Source organism: Drosophila eugracilis, unplaced genomic scaffold, assembly GCF_018153835.1.
Source record: "Drosophila eugracilis isolate 14026-0451.02 unplaced genomic scaffold, ASM1815383v1 contig_423, whole genome shotgun sequence".
NCBI lineage: Eukaryota > Metazoa > Arthropoda > Insecta > Diptera > Drosophilidae > Drosophila > Drosophila eugracilis.
In genome coordinates, this window is record NW_024573287.1 from 1,097,412 (window position 1) to 1,120,201 (window position 22,790).

Sequence of the window (22,790 nt, forward strand, 5' to 3'; positions counted from 1 at the left end):
ATTATCTTTTTGTTGAGGGAAAAAGGAAAAACCATTTATTTGACATAATTTTTTGTATTTTTTTGTTTTCATAGAGCATGAATGTATGTAGTAATATGTGGTTGATTTTGTATGACCTGGCTTATATTCTCTTCACGACTTCTTTTCCTTTAACTATGAACGGCCTGCATAATGTTTTCTTAATCAAATATTTTGAATGCGGACGAGTGGGCGAGTAAGCGTGGGTGACAACATTTAGCTGCCTGCATGCATTTTCTGTTTCCTTCATCATTCTCATAGTCTCTCTCCTTGTTGGGGAAATGCGGGACGCCAAGCCGCGGCAACGGTGCGCGAAGATTTTCCTTATTCGAATTTAGTCTCAAGAGTGACGCCCAAGCAAGGACACTTGGTGTCGTAGCTGGCATCTATGAGAAAAACTCCACAGCGTCGGCGCAGCTTGGCGAAGGGAGACAGTTGCAAGGCCCTCTCGCTCACACGTGCGCATTCTTTTTTTTGTAAGGGGGAGTTGCGGGAAAAGGGGTCGAGGGATTCTTGGTTAAACTCTCTCTGAACTTGTCGTACTTATGTTACTAAAGCATATTAAATATGTATGCAAAGTATTTGTTTATTGTAGTTTAGTAGTAATATTATGTAATGTTCCGTTACTTATTTATGTTCGTATGTACTCTGCATGTATTATTTATATATGTTGTGGTAGGTATGCGTATTTTGTATATAATTTATATTTATATATATATATATATTTATATAATAGTTTATATAATAAACGATTTTCAGTTTCTTTTAGTTTTGTTTTTCGTTTTGCTTTTTTTTTCTTTTCTTTAGATTGTTTAAATTTTTTTCTTTTCGTTTTTTTTTTTTTGTTTTGTTTGTTGTTTAATGTTTACCATCCACGACTCTGCTCTCGCTTACATAATTAGACTTAAAAATTTTTACACAAATATATCAACAAAAACTCAATAAGTTCCATTCAAAGTATATAATGTACGCCTATAAACGTTAAAATTAAAGATAAGAAAAAATAATTTAAAAAAGGTAAAAATTAATGCGATGGTGTTTATAGAGTTCAAGGAATAGTCAATAAACTTTCTTAAACAATTTCGGCAACTCCCTACTTTCGTTTTCTTTTTCTTTTCGCGCTCTTTCACTGCATGCAATTCAAGCAAATGAACCAAACAAAAATTCATAAATTTTATGTCTATTTTCTTTTTCATTTTCTTTTGTACTCTGTTTTGTTGTTTCGGTTTCGTTTTTTGTCGTTATGCTGTTGCTTGCTGCTCTATTATTATGTTGTTCAAAATCAATTACTCAGTTGTATCCTATGATTCTTCTGTTAATTCTAGTTTCTTAACCAATAAATGAACAAATGTAATGTGTACTTTTCCTTTGCATTTAATTACAGTGGCTATATGTGTTGTGGTTGGTTGTTGGCGTTTGAAGCTTGGAAAGAGAGGTTTGGTTGAATTTGAAATAAAATCATAAATATCTCAAAAATACAAAATTTGTTTAGGTCTGCTTGGTATATAATTTTCTTTTTTTGTTTCTTGTTTTTTGTTTGTTAAACTCTTACTAATTTACAATCTTTTCCCTCTGCCTCTGTTTGGTAACAGTCTCTTTAACATTTCTGTGGCTGTTGCTGCTGCTGATGATGCTACTACTTTTACTGCTTACAATAAGGTTAAAGTTACTGCTACTATTGTTACTGTTACTGTTTCTGTTACGTTGCCGGGAGGCAGCAAAAGGATTTTGCTTAGTAAATTGTTGAGTGGTTGCGGTTGTTGTTGTCGGTGTGGTTGTTGTGTCCTGGCGAGCGCCTTTAATACTAGGTCGTGCCCCAGTTACAGCTCCTGCCCCACGCTGGGCGCCACATCTTCCTCCTGCTTTTCCTCCAGCTGCATTATTTCCCGAACCCGTTCCCATTTTGGGGCTATTGAATCAGGACGACGGCAACTGTTTCGCCACTATCACGCCCGGTCGGCATTGTTTCAAGGCTGTGGTGATGGTCAATTGCTGGGAGCCACCGCTGCCGTTGCTCCCGGTGATTATGGTGCCCGCTGTCGAACCCGTAGGCAAATGGCTGCTACTCCCATGTCCGCCCGTTGTTTGCACCTTGAAAATTGCCGTCGGCGTAACCGTGGTACTGCTGCTGCTCGTGGAGATCAATCCGGCAGCATCCTTAGCCGTTTTGGCCGTAATGATCACCTGCTTGTTACCGCCGTTCTTGAGTTGAAGAAAAGGTCGGAGTTCCGCCAGAGCCGCATGTTGCTTTCCCGTGGTAGTGAGAGCAAGCGGGGCATCCTGTGCCAGACGATGATGATGCAGCTGCTGGTGGTGGACGCCAGACACCTGTTGGTGATGCTGCTGAAGATTCTGTTGCTGTCCAAACTTCTCTTGGCCACCACTTCCGTCCGCAAAGAGATGATCGCCCTCCAAATGTCTAATAGCCTGAACTATGGTCTCCAGATTCTGACGATGTGGATGCTGATAGTGGGTCTGAATCGATGGCAGATCGTGCTTCTCCGCCTTTACTTTCACAATCTTCTCGTGTATGCGTTCCACCTCAACCTTGGGCGTGGCCTTGATGGCCGCCTGCAGAATGGGCTGCAGCATCGCAGCACTCGACGTGCATCCTTCGGCATAGGCTTTGGCAATAGCATTCACGTTCACTTCGTTTTCAGACTCTGTGGAGCTATTCGATGACAGGATGACCTCCTCGTGCACCTGGTCTTCGGTGATGATCTCGGCAGCGGCATCGGCCTCCAGTTCTTCAATGCTGGAGCACACGACAACCTGCTGTTGTCCAGTCATTTCATCGATTTCTACGTAAGAGACCGTACCGCCGAGATCCTCCAAATCGTCGCTACGAACAAAGTTATCAGTGTGCTCGATGACTTCACGTGGAATGAAGGCGCCACTATTTCCCCCGGAGGCGGCTGCCACTGCAGTTCCTGGTGGTGCGGTAGCCACACTGTACAGCTGACGCTTGATCATCTGCAGCTCATCTTCGAGAAGTCTTCGCAGACTTCGCTCCTTCTCCAGCTGCTTCTTAGACTCATGCAGTTCCTTTGCCGCTATGAGGGTGGCATTGCTCAATTTGGTGCCCGCCGCTCCACCAGCTGTTAGCAGTGTCATCGGTTCCGGCGACATTGAGCCTAGACCTTCATCGGAACTGTCACTAATCGCTTGGATGTTGATAACGTTGTCCGTCAGTTTGCGCTTCTTGACAGCCACCGCCGTTGAGTTGCCTCCGCTGACACTGGAATCGTTGTAGTTTCCGCCGGAGTTGGCACCACCCTCACCAGAACCACCACCCCCGGCTTCGTGCTCGCCCACCTGTCGCTTCAATTCACTGTTCTGTGTCAGCAGCTGCGTTTTCTGGTTTTCAAGCTCCACAATGTATTGGAAAGTCTGTTGCAGGATGGCAGCCTGGAAATAAAACAAAGGTTTAGCAAATTTTTTAAGCAATATATAAATAACAGTGTTGTACAAGAAGAGGGTATATTTTCGCTAAGGATCTATGATAATGTAGGGTAAATAAAAGTTTTATAAATTTTAATTTAATATTCCATTTAATCGAAAGACTTACATCGTTATATCTTGAATTCCCTTGGGTGGTTGTCATTAAGTGAAGGAAATTATTAAACCTTTAATCGGACCCTCTTTTTTCTCCCCACAATAAAAGCCATTCAGAAGACAGACACATACGGAATATCTCCAGCTGGGAGTATGAAAATAAGAAAGAGAATCGAAGGAGAAAGAGGACGAAGGCACAGCATAATTTCTGAGAGCAGACTTCATTGCAACAACATATAAATGGCATGCGTTGTTCCTTCTCCATTTTTCCTTGACTGTTTTTGTTTGCCTTTTTGCACTGTTTGTAGTAAACAGCGTAGTAAAGCTGGGAACAACAAACTGGCTTGGCGAAAAGGTTAAAGAACTTGTGTCCTTCAAAATGCGCGCGCTCTTCGAAAATTTGTACAACACTAGCAAGTGACAAAAAACTACTTATTTTAAATGACTGCTGCATGCAAAAAATTAGCTTTAAGGTTGCAACAAAGATTACCTATATATGTGTATAAGAACATACTACTTATATATTACATTTATTTATTTATTTCTGGTAACGAAAACCGCCGAACTGATAGAAGCTGCACTGGAACCGCAGATTTCGAAATAAAATTTTATAAAAACTGTAAATTTTTATGATTAAGATTTCTTTGTTTGAAGGAATGCATATGCATTTCTTAGGCTTTGATAAACAAAAAAAATCATAAATCTTTTTCTGCTTTAATGCAGTTCTTTATTGTTGTTGTTGTTAAAAACTTGTTTCGATTTCGGTTTGTTGTCGGAGGTCATTACTAAAAAGCAATAATAACAACTAAAGGATGGCTGGGCAAAACAACAACGATAACGACATTGGTCTGCCGGCATCGCACAGCTGCTCCCGCTCTCATTCATTCTCTCTGTCTCTCCCTTCGTATCTCTCACCTTCTTTTCTTCCCATCAATTGCACACCATCTGTATAGTTGTTGTTCGTATTCCCACTCAGAGTGAGAGAGAGCATGTTGTAGTGTGTACAGTTTTCTCGGGTTTATTATTGTTGCTTCCAGTAGTTGTATTACGTACCCAAGCGATTTTCAATCTCACACTCCCCCTACCCCGCCATATCTTTCCATCTGGTTCCATCGCAGACGGCGACATTGCAATGTCGTGCGCATATCTTATAAGAAATCAACAACAAAAAGCGAGAAAAAATCACACATATGTAGCATATTTAAGTTTTCTATGGTGTGGTTTTTGTTGTTACACACAAAGGTCGTTCATTGACTTGTCTATTGGAAATCGTCGCAGACAATGGGAACTATTGGAAAGATAAGATGAGCGGGTGAAAATTTTGCCGCTTTGTCTGATAAACTAAACCAAGTTGGTTTTGATAACTATGATACTATAATTCTTTTTTACAATCAAAATTATGAAATGTATGTATACATTCAAACAATTTCTTATTACACTTCCGTCAAACAAAATAATTAACTTGTAAAGCTGTTTTTGTGTTTTAAAGTCAGAAATTGCTATTTGTATTATTTTTTCGTTTCAACAAAATTCCTAATAAGAATCTCTCATCATTTTGCTTATCAGATGGAAAACACTTGTTATTTCGTCCGATTGGAATAATCATATGCTTTATACAGGCTTTTTACCCATACCCACAACATATGGTTCACTCTTCCCGATCCGCCCACACTAACCAACCCCTTCCGCTATCATACAATCGCATTTACTAGCCGGCAAGTTGAGGCCTTGGCTAATAAGAAAATGTCGTTGTCTTCTCAATTATAGTAGTTGTTTGTGTTGGGTGAAAAATGCCGGCAAGAAAAATCCACCACCATTTATATCAGTGTGTGTAAACAAAAGGCAAAGTCAAAAGCAAAAGCATATAAACAAAGCTAAGAAAACAACGAACGAAAAAAGACGATCAAACTGGCGAGCCAACAAGAATCCAATTCAGAGCGAATACAAGCCAACCAACAAAGCAACAACACACAACAAACGGCCGCTTTTGCGGTGACTGTACTTTTTTCCAACAAGAAGCCAGCAACAGTTCCAATACGAAAAGTTTTTCAATATTCGCCGGCGTCGTCGTCACAAATGTTGCTAGAGTCGCTCTCTTGCTATTGTGCTCTCCTCTCTCCTCTCTCTCTCTCTTTCTCTCCCTCTATCTGTTTTTCAGGTAGAGGGGTAATCGTATGACGGTAGAGCGAGATAGATGGAGCCTTCGTTGGGTTTCGTGTTCGTTTTATTATCGTTCGTTCCGCGAAACGGAAATCAGACGTAGCGAAAAACATGTGGGCCCGAGCTTTTTCGGCCTCTCCCACGTGCTGTCTCTCACAAGCTTTCCAGTTATTCCCGATTGGAAGTTGCGCTCTCGCTCTTTGACAGCTGACTTCTATAAATGGCGCGTCTGTTTCTGGCGCTCATATTGTTGTTGTACCATTGCTTTCTTCGTTGTTGTTGTTGTTTTTGTTTGCCCACCCTACAACTTGCACTACAATTTCGTTGATTGAATAAAAGAAGATGCATAAAAATAGCAAATACGCCGCCGGCACGAGAGAATTCGTCATCAGCTGAGCTGGCACTCAGAGGCCTACACATTTGTATTTATATGCATCTGTGTGTACATATATAAACTACATATGAAAAAATTATATTTCACAGCTCCTATGAAAAATAAACTAATAAATGAATATTTAGATACATCAATCACTAAATTTTTTATTACAAATAACGTGAAGTTGTCAAATTATTTTATTTTACATTTTTTAAATACATTATTATCAATAATACTTCCAGCTGTGTAAAATATTTGTGTTTACTTCTTGTTCTATGATAGTAAAATGGGCGCGTTTTTAAAGAGAAGAGCGGGGGCCACCCAATAGAAAAAAATGCCCAATAACAAATACAATTTTGATTCGATGCGAGAAAGACCAACAACACAACCACCAAAAATGCACCAATGTTTCTTTGTTTTTTTTGGCCTACGTGCGTGCACGCATGCTTCTAAGCGTGGCGCTTTCCTCTTGTTAACGTGCGTTTAAAACAAAAACAACCGAGAAAAATCAATTTATTTTTACTACTTTGGTGGTTGCGTTGCCGAAAAAAAAAAAACAAATAAATGCCAAAACGGAACCTTAGGGTTTTTATCTTTCTGGCCTAAATAATTTATAAGCTATAAAACGAGATACTTCTTGATAACCAATAGTTTTGCGGAAATGGAAACTCCACTTTCTTGCTCGAAACAAATGAAATTTTATCTACTGTGAACTCTAAGCACTAAACAAGTTCATAAAAATGATTTTCTCATTTCTATCTCACGTCGTTTTCCACTGCTTTTAAAATACTTGAAAAAATATTGAAAACAAAAAGGCAATTTTAGTGTGCACTTATCAGTTTAGTTTAGTTTAATGGTGTTATGCTTATTCAAAGACTTTCGATGAAAAGAACTCTTATCCACTTTATACTGATATTATTGTTTATTCCCATTATCTACCATCTGTCGGTTTAATTTTCTTTTTATATTCCATTTTATTGCGCGAACGAACGTCAACGAAAAGAAGAAACAATTAACGTTGCGTTCTCGCTTATCTTTCGACTATTCACCTGCAGATGATGATGACAGGTGTGTGCAAAGCGCCACGAAAAGAGAAGCGAAACAAAACAAGTCAGCTGACATTAATTTTTGTGCAAATTTTTGGCTTGCCTTCGCTCTATGGACACGCAAAAGTTGAAGATAGCAAAATGTGTTTGCTTTTAGGTACACAAAAAAAAATATTGCAAAAAAAAAAGGGATAAACAAAAAACGTAGCTAAGAATAACATTGTAAATCAAAATAAAGTCAACCCGATAGCAAAGTGATATAAAAAAATATATTTCCAAGTTTTCAATAGTAAAATAAAAAATAATATTTTTAATTTATCTTAATTTTTCTTCGATGAACCATTAAAACCAGATTTCGCATTTATTAGTATCACAGACCTGCTAAAATTAGCATCGAAACATTTTTGGTCATAACGGAACTCGAGACGAGAATTGCACGAACCATAAAATCCGCTAGAGAATTGTTGTTTTCCGTTGTTGCAAAAAATGTGTGAGCGTAAAAATAGGCAAAAACAGCTGCGATTTCTACCGGCTTACTCGAAAACACACACCGCCACACATCTATAAGGTGGAGAGAGCAGAGATATAGATAAAGAATGAGAGAAATAATACACACCCACAGATTGGTGGTGGGGGCTATTCTTTCGTTCACTCGCACTCGCTTCTACTCACTCTCGTTCTCTCCCGCTCCCACTCCCACTCAGCTGCTTTTGCTGGGCGCCAAACATGTGTTCCCACATGTACGTTAAAACGTAATGTTTAAGTATTGGGTCCCAAGAGAGATTTTTTGGGGTGACAACATCGCGCGTATTTTGCGGTCAACCAAATGCAACAAAACCAGGCTATTTTTATAGAGTCATATGTAAAACCCCCCCATTCACTCCCACAATATTTTTGTGAAAATCTCAAATTAAGAGAAAGGAAATACGAAGAACACGAGGAAATGCCGTCATCGAATGTATTAAAACGATTGATTCGACAATGAAATACCGCTAACTTAAGAAATAATTGATTTCATGAATTAAACTTAAATTCTAAATTATTATTTCCGTTGTAATACATAATTTAGCACTATAAAACCAATATTTTGTTAATATTTTCGAACTTATTTGTCTTGTTAGAAAATATTGACCAAATACAATATACCCATGAAATTGAGGGGAATAAAAAGGAAGATTTTCGTTGAGACTGGGGCGAGGTCATTCGGGCAGTGATTCACACCCACAAACAAAAAACAGCTGTGTACCAATTTATTCAATCTATACGTTATACAAACACAGACAGAAATCACATTCTGGTTTTTTCATATTTGCTAAATTTTGTCGCATTTTTAGCTAATTTTTAACAAGTTGCCAACGGGTGGCTGACTCAAATTGAATATGGGGAAAAAAATAAAAGCATTATTTGCTTTTTACGCTAACCTAATTAAATTCAAACACGTGCGGTAGATGAGCTCACAGCTATATGCTTTCTACCCAGTCATATATCTGTGTATTTACGTATTTATTTTGCCCCGTAAGTTAATCCAAGGCAACAGTCATAAAGAGCGGCAGTTAAAGAAAGTCAAAGAAGCGTAACAATTGAAAGAGTAATGTCAGTAACGAGTAATAATAACTTTAGTACAACTATCAATGACGTCAAAAGCGTTAAATTTATGAAATAAAAGGTTACGAAATGAAAAAAATGCGTTTGCGGCTGATTTTGTAGATATGAAATCTGAATTATTATTATAATTATATTTATAATTCCTCATCCTTTAACATTCTTTTAACTGCTTTTACAATTAGATCTGCTGAAACTGGGAAAAGTTTTGTTAACTCTCAAGCCACGCCACACCCATTGAAATGGCTATGCAACTTGGGCGACTTCGTCATCATTCAGCAATGTAAACTTAATTATATATTTTCTCTGGCAGCGTCTGCTGTTGCTATTTGGGTTAATTAAAACAGCTGTCTTGGGTAAACAACAACACCAGCGCACGTTGATAAAAATAAATACAATGCCTTTCGTTCGTCGCGTTTACTTCATTTTTATAGATGTGAAATTCGATCAGCTGATCTGTGTGAGGGTCAGCTCCCTTTCCTTTTTTTTTTTTTTGAATTTGTGTTATTTATTTCTTGGATCTTAACAACATTCTGCTCTTCCTTTCTCATACCATGTTAACGTCTCTTTCGCTGCTTAAATTCAAATCGCTTTCAACACACTTTCAACCTTTTTCGCGTGCTTGTGTCTAGAGTTTTTTATGTTAATTAAATGCTTTCATTGACCATGAGCCTTGTTTAGCCGGTGGCAAAAAACAAAAGAAAAAAAAACTATGAACCTCATGGCATGTCGTGGCTTAGCCCCATTGGCATTCTGTGGGTTAAAGGTTTTATTGACCTTTGGTGGAATTTAAATTTGTATGTTTGTTAATGGAGTCTAGGGCTTGGAGAGAAAAAAGTGCAAGTGACAGTTGCAAGGGTAATTCTCTTAGTCTAAACTCTTTGGAATATTCAACTGTGGTGTGCATTTGCTTTGTTGATTTGTATTTAGTAGTACCTTTTAAAATAAGTTATAAAATAAAAAGATATATCACAAAATAATCTACCAAAGTAAGTAGATCAATGCCTAACCGAACAAGTAATATACATAGATATGCTTAGAAGGTGTTGTATCTATTTCTTTTGTTTAGATACACTTTATTGTCACAAGAGCTTGCGACGCAATTGGGAAAGCTGAGCTCTTGGGAACCGAGCTTTTCTGCCGGTCACCGACGCTCTAACCTTGTTTTCTCACTGTGGTTGTTGCTTTTGCTTGACCAGCTGAGTCTTGCTTACACGTGATTGCATTTGTATGCGTGCAATTGCGCAGCAAAAATGCCGGTTGGCTTTTGTTTTTGTTTGGTTTTATTGTTGTATTTCGTACGTTTTTTGTTATAATTATTATTTTGCAATTTCTTTAGAAATTGATCGAGTCTTTGCCAAGTTTTTACGGCTGTTTGCTGACAATGAGTCAATGAGGGTTGTGGAAGTAAATTACTGTTCGAGTTTCTATACTTGTACAGTTGCGATTCCATAAGTTACTCTTAAAAATAAACTAATAATTTTTGCTTTAAATATGCACTTTGTAGATATTCTTTTTTATTTGCAGCATTAAACAAATTTAAATTAAAACCTTTTTTGTTAAACCTGAAATTGTTTGACCGTAAGTGTCAAGCAATAAATCAATACAAAACGGAATTAACACACATACACTGACAGAAAAGGCGACCGACTTCGTAATAATGACGATTGAAAACTAAAAAGAAGCAGACAGCGATCTTAGCTTGGTCATTGATGAAAAAACACCGTTACGATGCAACAAAGTCATTAAATCCGGCGAGACGGCATTCCATATAATCAAGCAGAGAAAAAAATAGCCAGACAGAGAAGGAAAGAGCGATATAGAGAGAGACCAACGACCGACCGACATTTTTGCAAACTCACACAAGCCTTCGACTGTCTCCATCTCGCTCTGTCTGTCTACAAAGTAATTGATCCATTGCACTTATGATTTTTTTCTTGCTTTAGCTTTCAGCTAGGAGGTTGTTGCTTTTGTCACTGCTTTCTCTTGGCTATTGCATTCTTCTGAGAAAGTCTCGAGAGCCATATATCGATAAGTTATCGCCCTGACTAACGGTTGAGTTATATCCATCGACAATCGCTCCGCCTCTAATTTGCTTTCAATGCAAACCATTCTATAATTATATAGCCGGTTTATTCGATTTGGTATTATTATTATTTAATATAATTGTCACATGGAATGAAAACCAAAAATAGTCGTAACCGTGGCTAAAGCAGGATCTAATTCCGCACATTTTATGATCCTTTGTGCACCAAAATACATACAATAATTAGGCAAAAGTGCGGTTTTTAATTAAATTTAACAACTGAAGCATAAAAATAATCAAGTTACAACAATAATTACTTTTGTTGGCTTGTGCTCTACTACATTGCGAGTACTATACACCTGGTTTTCCTTATGCACTTGTGTGTGGAGTAGTAGCAGTGCGAAGATTTTTACTACGAAATACAATTGAAAGTACAGACTACTCACAGTGTGCTGTACAAATGAGAAGCTTACATAACTCGTTATATGTAGCACTTATGTATGTGCTCCTCTTATGTATTGAGTTTTATGTACTTTTCCCAAACTGGGTGTTGGCATGGCCCAGAAGTTGTCATCGAATCGAAATCTCCAGCTGCAATTCCGCATTTGCTTCCCATCTGTAAAAGGTTGCGAGATGCCAATGGCCTAGTGCACTGCACCATCGCTATTTACCACCCAGCGACCTCCACCCTAGTCCCCCTTGTGCCACGCCCCTGTGTCTAGAAAATACAAACGCTATAAGGCCAAAAGGAAAACGGATTTCGCCGGGCCAACAAACGCAGTGCGCAGATGCCAGGCTGAATGCCCATTTTTATATAGACGGTTTTTTTTTGGGGAGGCTTTACCATCCATCGTTTCAACTCGGAATCGTCATCGGCTGTGAAACAGCTGCCTACCAGGCGCCAGACAGACGCCAAAAAACGGTGGAAATGAAATGGCAATGAAACACTCTCGGGAATCATAAACCTCCCGGAAAACTTAACCATCCCATCCCGCCAACTACACACACACACACACAGGGAACTTTCCACAGCTGAGCGAGTGGTGTGGGCTCCCATCAGCAGAAGGCGAACAAAATGTTGGCGCCAGTGCCCTATCCCATTATTCTATCGTGTACCGTATATCCCCATTCTCATAATGTTCCAACTTTTTTCGGGGGTAAATTTGAGTTTGGCGCGCGCCTTTCTTCGTTGGCCACTGGAAGGAATCGATATTGTATTGTATATAGAAAATTTTCCAGTTTTCTCTCTGTTCGCTGTCTGGGCAAGGTGTGTACTGCGTACTCTGGTACGCTCCCCATCCACTGTAATGTAGGTTAGTTCAGCTGTGGCGCTCCTAAATCTTAACACGTTGAGAAATATTGCAAAATCTGTTTTGTTGACCTTATAAATCGTATCTATAAAAGTTTGGATGATACAAAGATTTTTAGTACCTGGAATTCCTCGGAAATTCGAAATAAGTAATAATAAAGATTTAGTAACTAAAAACTAAAAGATTTTGGGGCTTTTGAAGAAATATGTATGTTTATTAAAATATTTTTTCTGTGTATTTCGAGTAGTCACAAAAACAACAATCGGGGCAACTGTACGCAATTGGACATTTGCACTTTAGCGCCACCTAGCGAGCAAGTTCAATGACCCGCCAAACAGTGGGTGGGAAGGGTGCGGATTGCCGACTGCAAAAGAGAAAGAGGAGAGCAGCGAGTAAATCACAGACTTGCACTCACATTTCCATCCCGCCGCCTCCTTTTATGCCACCCACCTTTAGGGCGTGGTTGTGTATGTTCGTTTGCGTCTGTGTTCGCCTGTGTCTCTCCAATGCACCGTTATGTGCGTGTGCCTAACTGTGAATGGGTTTCAGTCGTCGCAGCTTTCTGTCAACCAACTCGGTCTGCATTGCAATTTTATTTCGCACTTTTGTTAGTCTGCATATGCACTCTATGTATGCGTTTAGTATGCCTCGGTGATGCACCATTTTTTAATACATGTATTTATGTACATATGTTGTGAGTGCGTTAGATCTACTTTTATTTTAGGTACCCTGCACAGCAGACGGGTATCAATCTTAAAATACTGCTTATATTGACATTATAGCTTTTATATAAAACTATATACAACATTTTAAATCTTAATGGCTACTACATCATTTATATGTATCGACAAAATCAGTTAAAGTTATCAAATCGAACACGAAATTGATTTCAAGTAAGGAAATTCCGTTTTAAGTAAGCTTGAGGTACTCTACAAACTTGTGAATTGGGAGTTTTTGATATGCCTAAAACATTTAAATAATCTTTCAGGAAGCCCTAGAGCTTTATAATTTCGTTTCTTTTAGTAGTATTTAGATAGAACTGGAACAGTGTTTGATCGGCACTTAAAAGGCTTAGCCGTTTATATAGCGGGTGTAAACTTGGTCAAGCTGTTGGACATTCTTCTTTCCCTATTTACTCTCTCCCACGCTCTCTCTTTCCACCGCTGTAGCCTCTTCTCTTTTCCTAACTATAAGTCTTTCTCTTTCACACTTATTTACTACAATGTTTACTATGTGTGACAGGCATGGTGGTATCGTTTGTAATCGTCGACGTTGACGAAGTGCATAGAACAAAAATCCATAAACTACTTGCACTAGTCCGCCCAGCCAACCCATTTATCCCTATCTCTTTCTTTTCGTCTTGTTCCATCTCTGTCTCTACGCCCATTATGTCATTCATCAGGCGACGTCGACGTTGTTGTTGTTTATACCCTTTTCATTTTTTGCCTGTGGTAGTATTTTTAATATTTACGCGCTTTTCTTCCTGTTTGCATTTCTCTCTCTTTTTCTGCAGTCTTTTCGAGCCCTGCTTGTTTATGTTGCGTCTTATTACATTGTTTCTTTTGTTTGTCTGTTATCGCCTTTCTTTTTTGGGGCAAAGACTGATTTATGGTGCTTGGCAGTTTCATTTTACACTTTTCGATTTGCAATAAATAAGAAGGCTATAAAGAAATCCCTGAAGAGGGGAAACTACTAAAACAGCACTAACACTGTGTAGCAAAGTGATAAAAAAAAGTTGTGTGTGTTAAAGTTGTAGTTATCCATAGATAATTTGGCATCCGAATAACATTACAGTAATCCTTCGCTACTATTGAAATTACTAAAAATATTTGCAAATAAAATTAGTGAATTAAGATTTATTTACTTCGTACTTTATACCTATTTTTTGTAAGCCTTCAATTTATTTTCATCATTCATTTTCTTTCGTAAGAGCAGACAAATACGAAGAACCTACAAAAACTTTCCTTTTTTTTGTATGGGCTTTTTGTTGATTTACAACCGTCTGCGAACTTAATGGATCCAAAATGAGAGGTGGGAATCTGCAGAAAAATTCTGCAAAGTACTTATATCGTGTCCTACAAAAAGTGCTTTCAAGAATGGCTAACGCTAATATCCTTCCCCACCAACAAGGCCGTTTGTTACACCGGCCTTTTACACCACACGCGTCACAACAAATCGATGTCGTCTCAAGGTGAAAATCCCATAAATATGAGAACATGTGTATGCTAAAAAAAAAGCCGAACAATATATATGTGTGGCGTTAAAAGAAAAAGCAAAACGCCTCCAACAACAAACAATTGAGACGACGGCGCCAGCACCGTTGCCCTGACGACTAAATGTCAAAAAGGGACCTTCAAAGCTTTAGACCCAACTTTATATACCCCCCCAAACCCATTTCCATTCAGGTTTTATTCCTCAGCTGGAAGCTTTTGGCAATATGGCGTGTGTGTTTGTTTTTCTTTGCCAGGAGTTGTCGTCGGCAATTTGCCAACATGTGTTTGTGGACAGCCCTGTAATTGAGGTCCAGACCAAAACGATTCAGGATCGGACTCTGGTAATTGGAGTTGCGTGCCACGGGTTAAACGAAAAAGAAGACCGAAAATCTCTGCCCAAAAAGGGCGTTGATGTCGTGATGATGAGTGGATTTACAGGAAATCAAGAAAACACGTCAACACCAATCGCAAAACTGACCATGGGTAATAATACTATCCACAATCCAATTCTTTGACTGAACTAGTTAATACTAGACCACTAATAACCAATAGGTAAGATAAGAAATATAATTACTAAATTCGTTGGGAAACAAAATACAACTGATATTTATATTTACGAATTCAATACCCAATGATGCTTGTCAAACTGGAATAGAGTGTAACTTACCTTGCTTAACTTCTCGCCCTCGTGTCTTGGGAGCAGTGATCGTAGACTCTGGAAGCCGGCGTTGATGCTCTGCATACGTCTGCGTTCGTTGCTGTTTGCGATTTCCCGGCGCATCCTCTTTTCGCTGTCAACAAGGGGTTTTCCAGATCCGTCTCCATCACTCAAGGCTCCGCCCCCACCGCCTCCTCCCCCGCCCTTTGAAGTATTCGTACCGCTCATGCTCGACTGGCGACGCTGAGAACCTTGGTGGGCCGACTCGCTGGCGTACTCGATATGATAGTTCTCACCCCCTGAATCCTCTAGTTGTAATCTGCAAAATTATAAAATACGTCAACAATGAGTCCACAGTGGTTAGTTATTGGTCAGAAATCAGTTACATCCACTTCTGGGAAAAGATTAAACAATCACCAATATTTTTTAATGATAGTTCACATACCAGTACATTCTATTGCAGATTGGAGTTTAAACCCTTTTTTTTAGGTTATTTTAAATGACGATTGGATTATTTTTTTTTTTTTTTTTGTAGAAGCTAGGTATATTAGGTATTATTTATTGCCTGCCTGTTAATAAAACCAATTAACTTTTACATTTATACAATCCACGAATACACAACACACACACAGCCATGTGCCCGCTCACCGAATGGCTGAAAAATTCATTCATTCATAAATTTACAATTCCATTCAATTCAATTTTAGTTAAACCCGCCGACGCTCCACAACAACAAAGAGCCAACAAATACACTCACACAATCACCACTTTGTTGGTGTCACGTTAGCATCAACAGAAGACTAAAGAAAAAGTTGTTGTTTAACATGGTTTATTAATACCCTAAGCTAGGTCAATATGATCTTAAGTTAATGTGATGTATCTTATTTAAACGTAATCCATTTTTTATTTTAACATTATAAATGTTAAATTTCTATGAAGAGGGTGTTTTACAATAATTATAATTTTCCAAGTTATATAGTTCAAATGCTATCATGGAGCTAGTTGAAATGATATACCCAACAAACTTATTTGGTGGGTATCAACCTGCACTACACGTGTAAAAGGGGGACAGAGAGGTTAATAGAGAAAGAGACAGGCAGCTCAGCACAGCTGTCAATGGTATGGACATTCCTCTTTTTGTTGTTGCTGCCACCATCGCCGGTTGTCGTGATTGTTGTTTTCTGTTTTCTGTTTTGTCGGTTCGATTTGGTTTATTTCGGTTTTGCTTTTGATCTCCGTTTCGTATTATTTCGCAGCTCTTCTCCATCTTTTTCTTCTTCTAGGGGCTTCAAGCTATGCTGCAGCATAGTCTCAAAGACGCGAGAGCTCTCAAGAATTCGGAACCGGTTTTACACTACGAAAAGAGCAAACACGTTTTCCACAGGCCACAGTTTTGCTGTTGCTGCAGGCTAATGAAAACAATTTTCACAATGGTATGCTCTCCAAGAAAAAAACAACAAAGACACAGGTATATGGGAGGGGTAGGGGGGTGTGTAAAAGTTGCAACACCACATTCCATGAGCAACGCCAAGAACAACGCTCTTTCAAGACGATGCTAGAAAATACAGTCCAACTTCTCTAGCTCAAACATTTCGAAAAGATTTGATTAGATTTGGATGCTTGAACGAATTGAATTCTGAAATTTCATTGCTTGAATTTGAAAATGATAGTACTGTTATATATAACAATTCACAAAAACAATTTAGGAACCGGAATTTTTGATCCAACTAAATACATTTTTCTTATACAATATAGCAAGTAGAGCTAGAGAGCAGTTAAAGAAGTTTGACTGTATTAGAGACATCGTCTCGCTAGCTTGGTTTATTTTTAGAAACATCATCCAAAGGTCGTTCTTCTCCGGCAGCATTTCTGCGGTAAGTGTGGGAAATAGAGGGGAGATGCATCCAAAGTTGGTCAACATCAGCAGCAGGCGGATGTGGAGATTGTGGCAGTCAGAAAAGCATAAAGGCTGCTGTGTTGTAGAGACGTAAAGCAAAAGGCAAATGGAATGTGGTTCGGGTCTTGGATCTGGGCACTTATGCCTGCTTTTTGGCATCTCGTTTGTTTTTGTTTGCACAATAAAGACCGAAAAACGCTGAATGAAAACAGCGCACAGAATGTTGCTGCACGCTGCATGTAGTGGCAACATCTGTTGTTGTTTTTGATGGCCGAGACACAAACATATAACTATACTTTGCTACTTTATGATGCCAGTCTAATTATTCCAGCAATGCACATAGTTTAAGATGGGAAATAGAAAACAGCGAGAAACAAGGAAAATTTCTGTATGAAAAAAGTGTGCTCTTTTGGTTTAAAAATTATTTTCCTTTAAAATATGTATTTTTTTCTTTTTTTATAAATGTAATCTATTATGTATATGTAACAATGTGACACCCTTTCAAAATTTAATGGATTTTACAATCTATAAATAGATTATCGTACTTCATTGTAAATAAAAACCAAGTGAACTAATAATTGTTGTATATTTTTTTTTTTGGGAAAAACTTTTTGTTAAATTTAGAATTTCTAGTTTCCTAGGTGCTTGAATCGGATCTATTTTAGAACTCTTTCTTGCGACGCTTCTCATTTGAGTCGTTGTAACAGCTGTTTATGTCTCAAATTGTTGTTTAATTAAAGATGCAGCTGTGTATGAGGCATTGCAATAACGCATTTTTCGAGGTACAAATAAATGAATAAACATAATAATAATACCAACATATGATACTGGACAGCTGACGGCACTGCTGCAGCGCTGCTCTTTAGCCCAGGGTTCAATGTAGTTCATTGGCCACTTTTCGCCAGCAAGTACATAGAGAGAAAAAACACAGATACGAACGATAAACAGTCAGAGAGACAAAAGCCGAAGTCACGAGTGCTGCCACCTAACCACCCACTCCGTCCCCACCTCCTCTTTAGTTGCTGTTGTTGCACTTTGCACATAAATTGTACATACGTTTATTGGGTCACTGCTTACGTCATCATTTCACTGGAATTTCGTCGTATTGCTGCTGCAGCAGCAGGTGAAGATAAAGGGGGATAATGGGGATGAAGAGGAGTGTCGGCATATTAAATTCGAAAAGATAAACATGCAATTATATAATCCCCCAACAATGTAAACAAAAGATGATGTATTCTTAAACTTGTCAACAATATTTGTCCCTTATCAGAGTTGCAACACGCCTTGAAAATTTCAGAAGAATTAACAAAGGTAACATAAATTTGGCATTCAAATAAATTAAATACGAAATAAGTATGTTGTATCGCATTTATAGTTTTATTAAAATTCTTTTATTAAGGGCAAAGCGTTATTATTGGTCTGATTTTGAAATTATAATAATAAAAATAAATAAATACCAAGCCGTTTATATTTTTAAACTAACAGTAAGGATCATGCAGTCCATAGTACAAAAAAAAAAAAAAAAAAAAAAAAAAATAGAATTGTCCTCTTCATTAATGAAAAAGGGGAAATCCCGCTTTACACTTATCGTTTGAGAAAAATCGGTGGTAAACTTACGGCACGGACTGTGAATCCGAGGCAAAATTGAAATGCAACGCAATAAGGTTTTCCACCACTTGCATAATTTGTGCAACAATGTAATGCGCGTAAACTAATGAACAAATAAGAATTCGCACATTTCTTTTACAGTTTAGACGACCAGCTGGCGCCACATTTCCAATAAAGACATAATAAATTAAACGTAAAAAAGAATGGAAATTATATAGGGTAGCTAAATATAATTATTCGTGGAATAAAAACTTGAGGCGTAAAAGAAATTCTATCCCAGCTGTTTGTTTTTAAAAGAAATCTACAGAAAGGAAGGCATTATAAACAAATGTTATACTTGGACAGCAATTCGATAGGTTTACGAAAACTGATATGTGAGTAAATATTTAAGGGTAAGCAATTGCGATCAACAGAAGTTCTAATCGTAGTTAGAAAATTAAAATTTGGTTTTTCTATTTATTGATCTGTATTTAAACTTTTTTTTAGGGATTACAAAAATAACTTAAATCACTTTCACATTATTAACGAAATATGTTAACCAATTTTCTTATAGTACGGTGCAGTAGTAGTTTTGGCTATACTTCTTCTTCTCTGCCATGCCCCAAAAACTGTTGTACACAACAATCATGTGTTTTTCATAAACAAGCCGTAGAGCTCTCTCGCACACACCCAATTCAGACCTCTCTTTCACACGCAGGTTGCCAATAAATGCCGCATGCAAAAAAGCATTGTGGAAACGAAACGAAAACAAAATGAAACGTTTTGGCATACGAAACGAAACACACGGAGCCATCGCCCAAAAATTTTGCGCAGCAGATTTGAAGCCATGTGTTGGTATTAGTCTTTATTTCATTTTTTTTTTTTTTGCAAATTTGCAGCGGGTTTTCAGCTTTAGCTTTTGTGTATATGTTTTTTCAATGAAACGTGTGTGGTAGTAAAAAAAACAAATGTGTGTGGCGGCATCTGTACTTTTGAGCTCTCACCCTCTCGTTCTCACGCTTAGCAAGCTTTTGCTTTTGAGTGCAACTCAAATGGGGTCCCCTCTCTGAATCACTCGTTCTCTCTTGCTTATGTACTTGGATCAACTGGGGAGCGGCTCTTATAAGAGAGAGAGAGAGAGATGGAGAAATAAGGAGTTGTATATGTTCTCTCAGACTCTTGGATTGCTCCTCTTTTCCAGTCAAGTGGGGTAAAAACGGAAATGACGCCACACAACAGCAGCAGAAATAACAACAATAACAATCGCAACACATGGCTTTCGTAGTATTCGCAAATGTGCAACGGATGGAATGGAGAGAGGAGAGCCGAGTGGAGACTTTTAGCCATGGCATGCTCTTTTATTTTAGCACCAACAACAAATGAGCAGCTGCTGTTAAAACGCAATTGTTATACCGCCCACACTGGTGGCCAAAATAACAGTGCAGCCTTCCCTTTTTTGACTTTTTAAGAGTTATTTATTTCATATATTGTGAATCATCGATGGAACTTTATTTTTTCTTGTTTTTAATACATTTTGCTCACTCTATAGAAAACCCTTTTAAAACCCAAAACTTAAGAATTCAATTTTATTTCATTTATTTTGATTAGAATTTCAATTTGTAGTGTTATTATTGTGGAATAGCTGTTTTGAAATTTGCATACCAAATAGATAAGAAATTAAAAGGATCGAAGTTTTCTTTTAAGCATTTAAAATAAGTATAGTATGCAGCAGAAAAAACATATGGTGCGAATTTAATATATATATTTACCCGGTATATCAGCAAACAGAAATAAAAACCTTGAAAGCCAGCTGAAAGGGATTAGTATATGTGCGCATTTATATATATTTTCGATTTTCTTTGTGGTTGTGCAAAAACATATGCTCGAGCGATAAGAGAAGGCGCCGCTTATGACGTGTGAAAAAGCGAAAATCGTAACCATATGATTTCATTAAGCCGGCAAAGGAAAAGAAACGTTCCCTGTAAAAAAATCAAATATTCGCCAGACGACGACGATCAAAAGAAATGCATTCCCTTAAAACTGTACATTTCTCAGGTAACTTATTTTCCACAATTTTCGGCCCTTATTCGTGTGGTATTAAAATCGTATACTACGAAAAAGATAAACATGTATAAATTAACAGGCCGGGTTATATACAAATAAATAAAAAAAATCTATTGTCAAAATAAATATTAAAAATAGATCATAGTTTCGTTTATTTGCTGCGTGAAGAGAAGGAATCGAGAGAGAAGCGTGTAAATAAAAGCAAAGCAAGACCATCTGATGATACGAATATACCGGTACAGCTGATTTCATTTCAACTATGAACACAAAGAAGAAGAAATAGAAATGTTGATTAGGCAACGCATGATAAGCGAAAAGGAGTGAAAGAGAGAGGGAGTGCGGGTGCGCAGCTGTTTTTTTACCTCCGTTAATTCGAACATGTGAGCTATTGCAAATTGGCAGCTGAGCGCGAGAGTCGAAGAATAGGAAAAAAAAAAAGTAGAAAAGAGAGGAGAGCATAGAGACGATCGACGGTCAAAAAAGCAGCTGTAACAATCAGACTACATATTTGAGAAAAGGAAATGTGGAAAATAACAACATTTAATGCAATAAACCAATAATAAGGAGATTGTTAAAAATATCTTCAATGTTTTCGGAATCCTTGTAGATGATTTTCTAAAATGTACTTAATTTGAGTTATTTTTTTTTCTTCTATATTTTTCTCCTTAGTCCTACATTTTAATATAATCGAAATTTATCTTTTTTTATATTATTGGAATAGTAAAATGAATTGAAATGCTAGTATAATCGAAATTTTAAAATTTATTTTCTTTATCTTAACAAAATATAAAACTTTTAAAAGTACAAACCAAATCAATTTTCTAGCATCATCAGGACTAATATTTGTGACCCAACTGTTTCCTGTCTGCCGACGCTGCTGACAAATTGACAAAACAGCCGTTTTACAATATGGACGACGAAAGGCAGAGCGTAAAAACACAAGAGCGGCAGGAAAAGAGAGCGAGGGAAGAAGGGGCACAGGCACGAGAGATGGGAGAAAGAAAAAGAAGCGTCACATTTATTCCAGCAACAAGAAAACGGCATGGAAGTGGAAATGGAATGGAATGCAATATACGCTAGTGTCAGTGTGTGTGTACCTTAATGGTGGTGGTGTTTTTGTGCCGTATTTGTTTTGTCGGCAAAACGGCGGCAAAAAACAGGCGAGAGAAGAGAGAGCAAAGAGAGCGTACTAGCAAAGTAGTAAAAATAATCAATAATTTGCGTGATAAAAATGCAAGCTGTTGACTGGCGTTGTTATGTCCCTATTTCATCATTCTTTTGACACACCAAATTTTCGAACTTACTGCAATTCCTCATCCAATTCCTCGGCGCTGTTGTATTCGGCGTGCTCTAGAATAACTTCCTCCGTTTTGATGGCAACCGGTACGGCGGACATGTTTAATCGTGTTTATGTGTTTGCTTACTATCGTGGCCAAAATGTCTGCGCCACGTGCTTTTTGTTGTTGCCGTTGCTAATGCGCTGATATTTGACTACATAAACATTTGCAATTTATTTATAGCCTTTGTTATAGCCTTTTGCTTTTGCTTTTGCTCTTGCCTTTAATGTATTTCGCACACACACATGTGTCAGCTGGTCTCAGCTGCTTTTTGTATTTAGCGGCAAATTGTTTGCCCGTCTCACTCACACCCGCACTCACTAGTACTACACACACACACCACGCGAGAGAGTGAAAGAGATATAGAGGGATGGCAGGGGAGAGCGACTTTTAGCGCGTCCAGAAGTTTTTCTTTTCACTTCGCACTCTTTGATTTTTTGCCTTTAGATTTGTATATTTGGCAATGTTTTTTCCCACGGCACTGTAACTAGAAGATACGCACTGAACAATTTGTGTACACAATCGAATTGGCCGCACTGTACGCTTTTTTTTTATTTTGTTTTTCGATCGGGATGCGACAAGATTTTTCCGTCCGTTCGCTGCGTGGGTGCGTTCGATTCGGCGAAAAACAGCAGAGTGACCATATTCCGAAAGGAAAAAAACGACGTAGCGATTTTATAGGAACTTTTATCTTCGGTCGTTTTTCAACTCTAGTATCCTACTGCCAACAATGCTATGCTAAGTGTCATAGCTTACTAATGCGCCATCTGGACAGCGATTCGTCGAAAAACAGAAACCGTTTTACAACACTTATCAAAGCTGTGTTTAGTGTCATCGTAACCAAACGCTATAATATCATTCTCTGCCACGCCACCTGGATAACGATTTGGTGAAAAGTAGCATGAGATAATAAAAGCAATTTTATAGAATTTTTATAGGAT

At 38.0% G+C, this 22,790-nt stretch overlaps 2 protein-coding genes across 2 annotated transcripts; both read right to left on the reverse strand.

The window, feature by feature from the left end:
* Positions 1 to 1,376: 1,376 nt before the first annotated feature.
* On the reverse strand, positions 1,377 to 1,920 carry LOC108113445 (peroxisomal membrane protein PEX14-like). Its single transcript, XM_017224417.2, has one exon. It carries the CDS (start codon positions 1,918 to 1,920, stop codon positions 1,570 to 1,572), a length of 351 nt encoding a protein of 116 aa, XP_017079906.2. The 3' UTR covers positions 1,377 to 1,569.
* A 15-nt stretch (positions 1,921 to 1,935) lies between these two features.
* Positions 1,936 to 22,491, reverse strand: LOC108107556. The gene is made up of 3 exons (XM_017215527.2): positions 21,817 to 22,491; positions 14,974 to 15,283; positions 1,936 to 3,426 (listed from the first exon to the last, which is right to left on the reverse strand). Exons 1-3 carry the CDS (start codon positions 21,906 to 21,908, stop codon positions 1,936 to 1,938), a joined length of 1,893 nt encoding a protein of 630 aa, XP_017071016.1. The 5' UTR covers positions 21,909 to 22,491.
* Between the last annotated feature and the right edge of the window lie 299 nt (positions 22,492 to 22,790).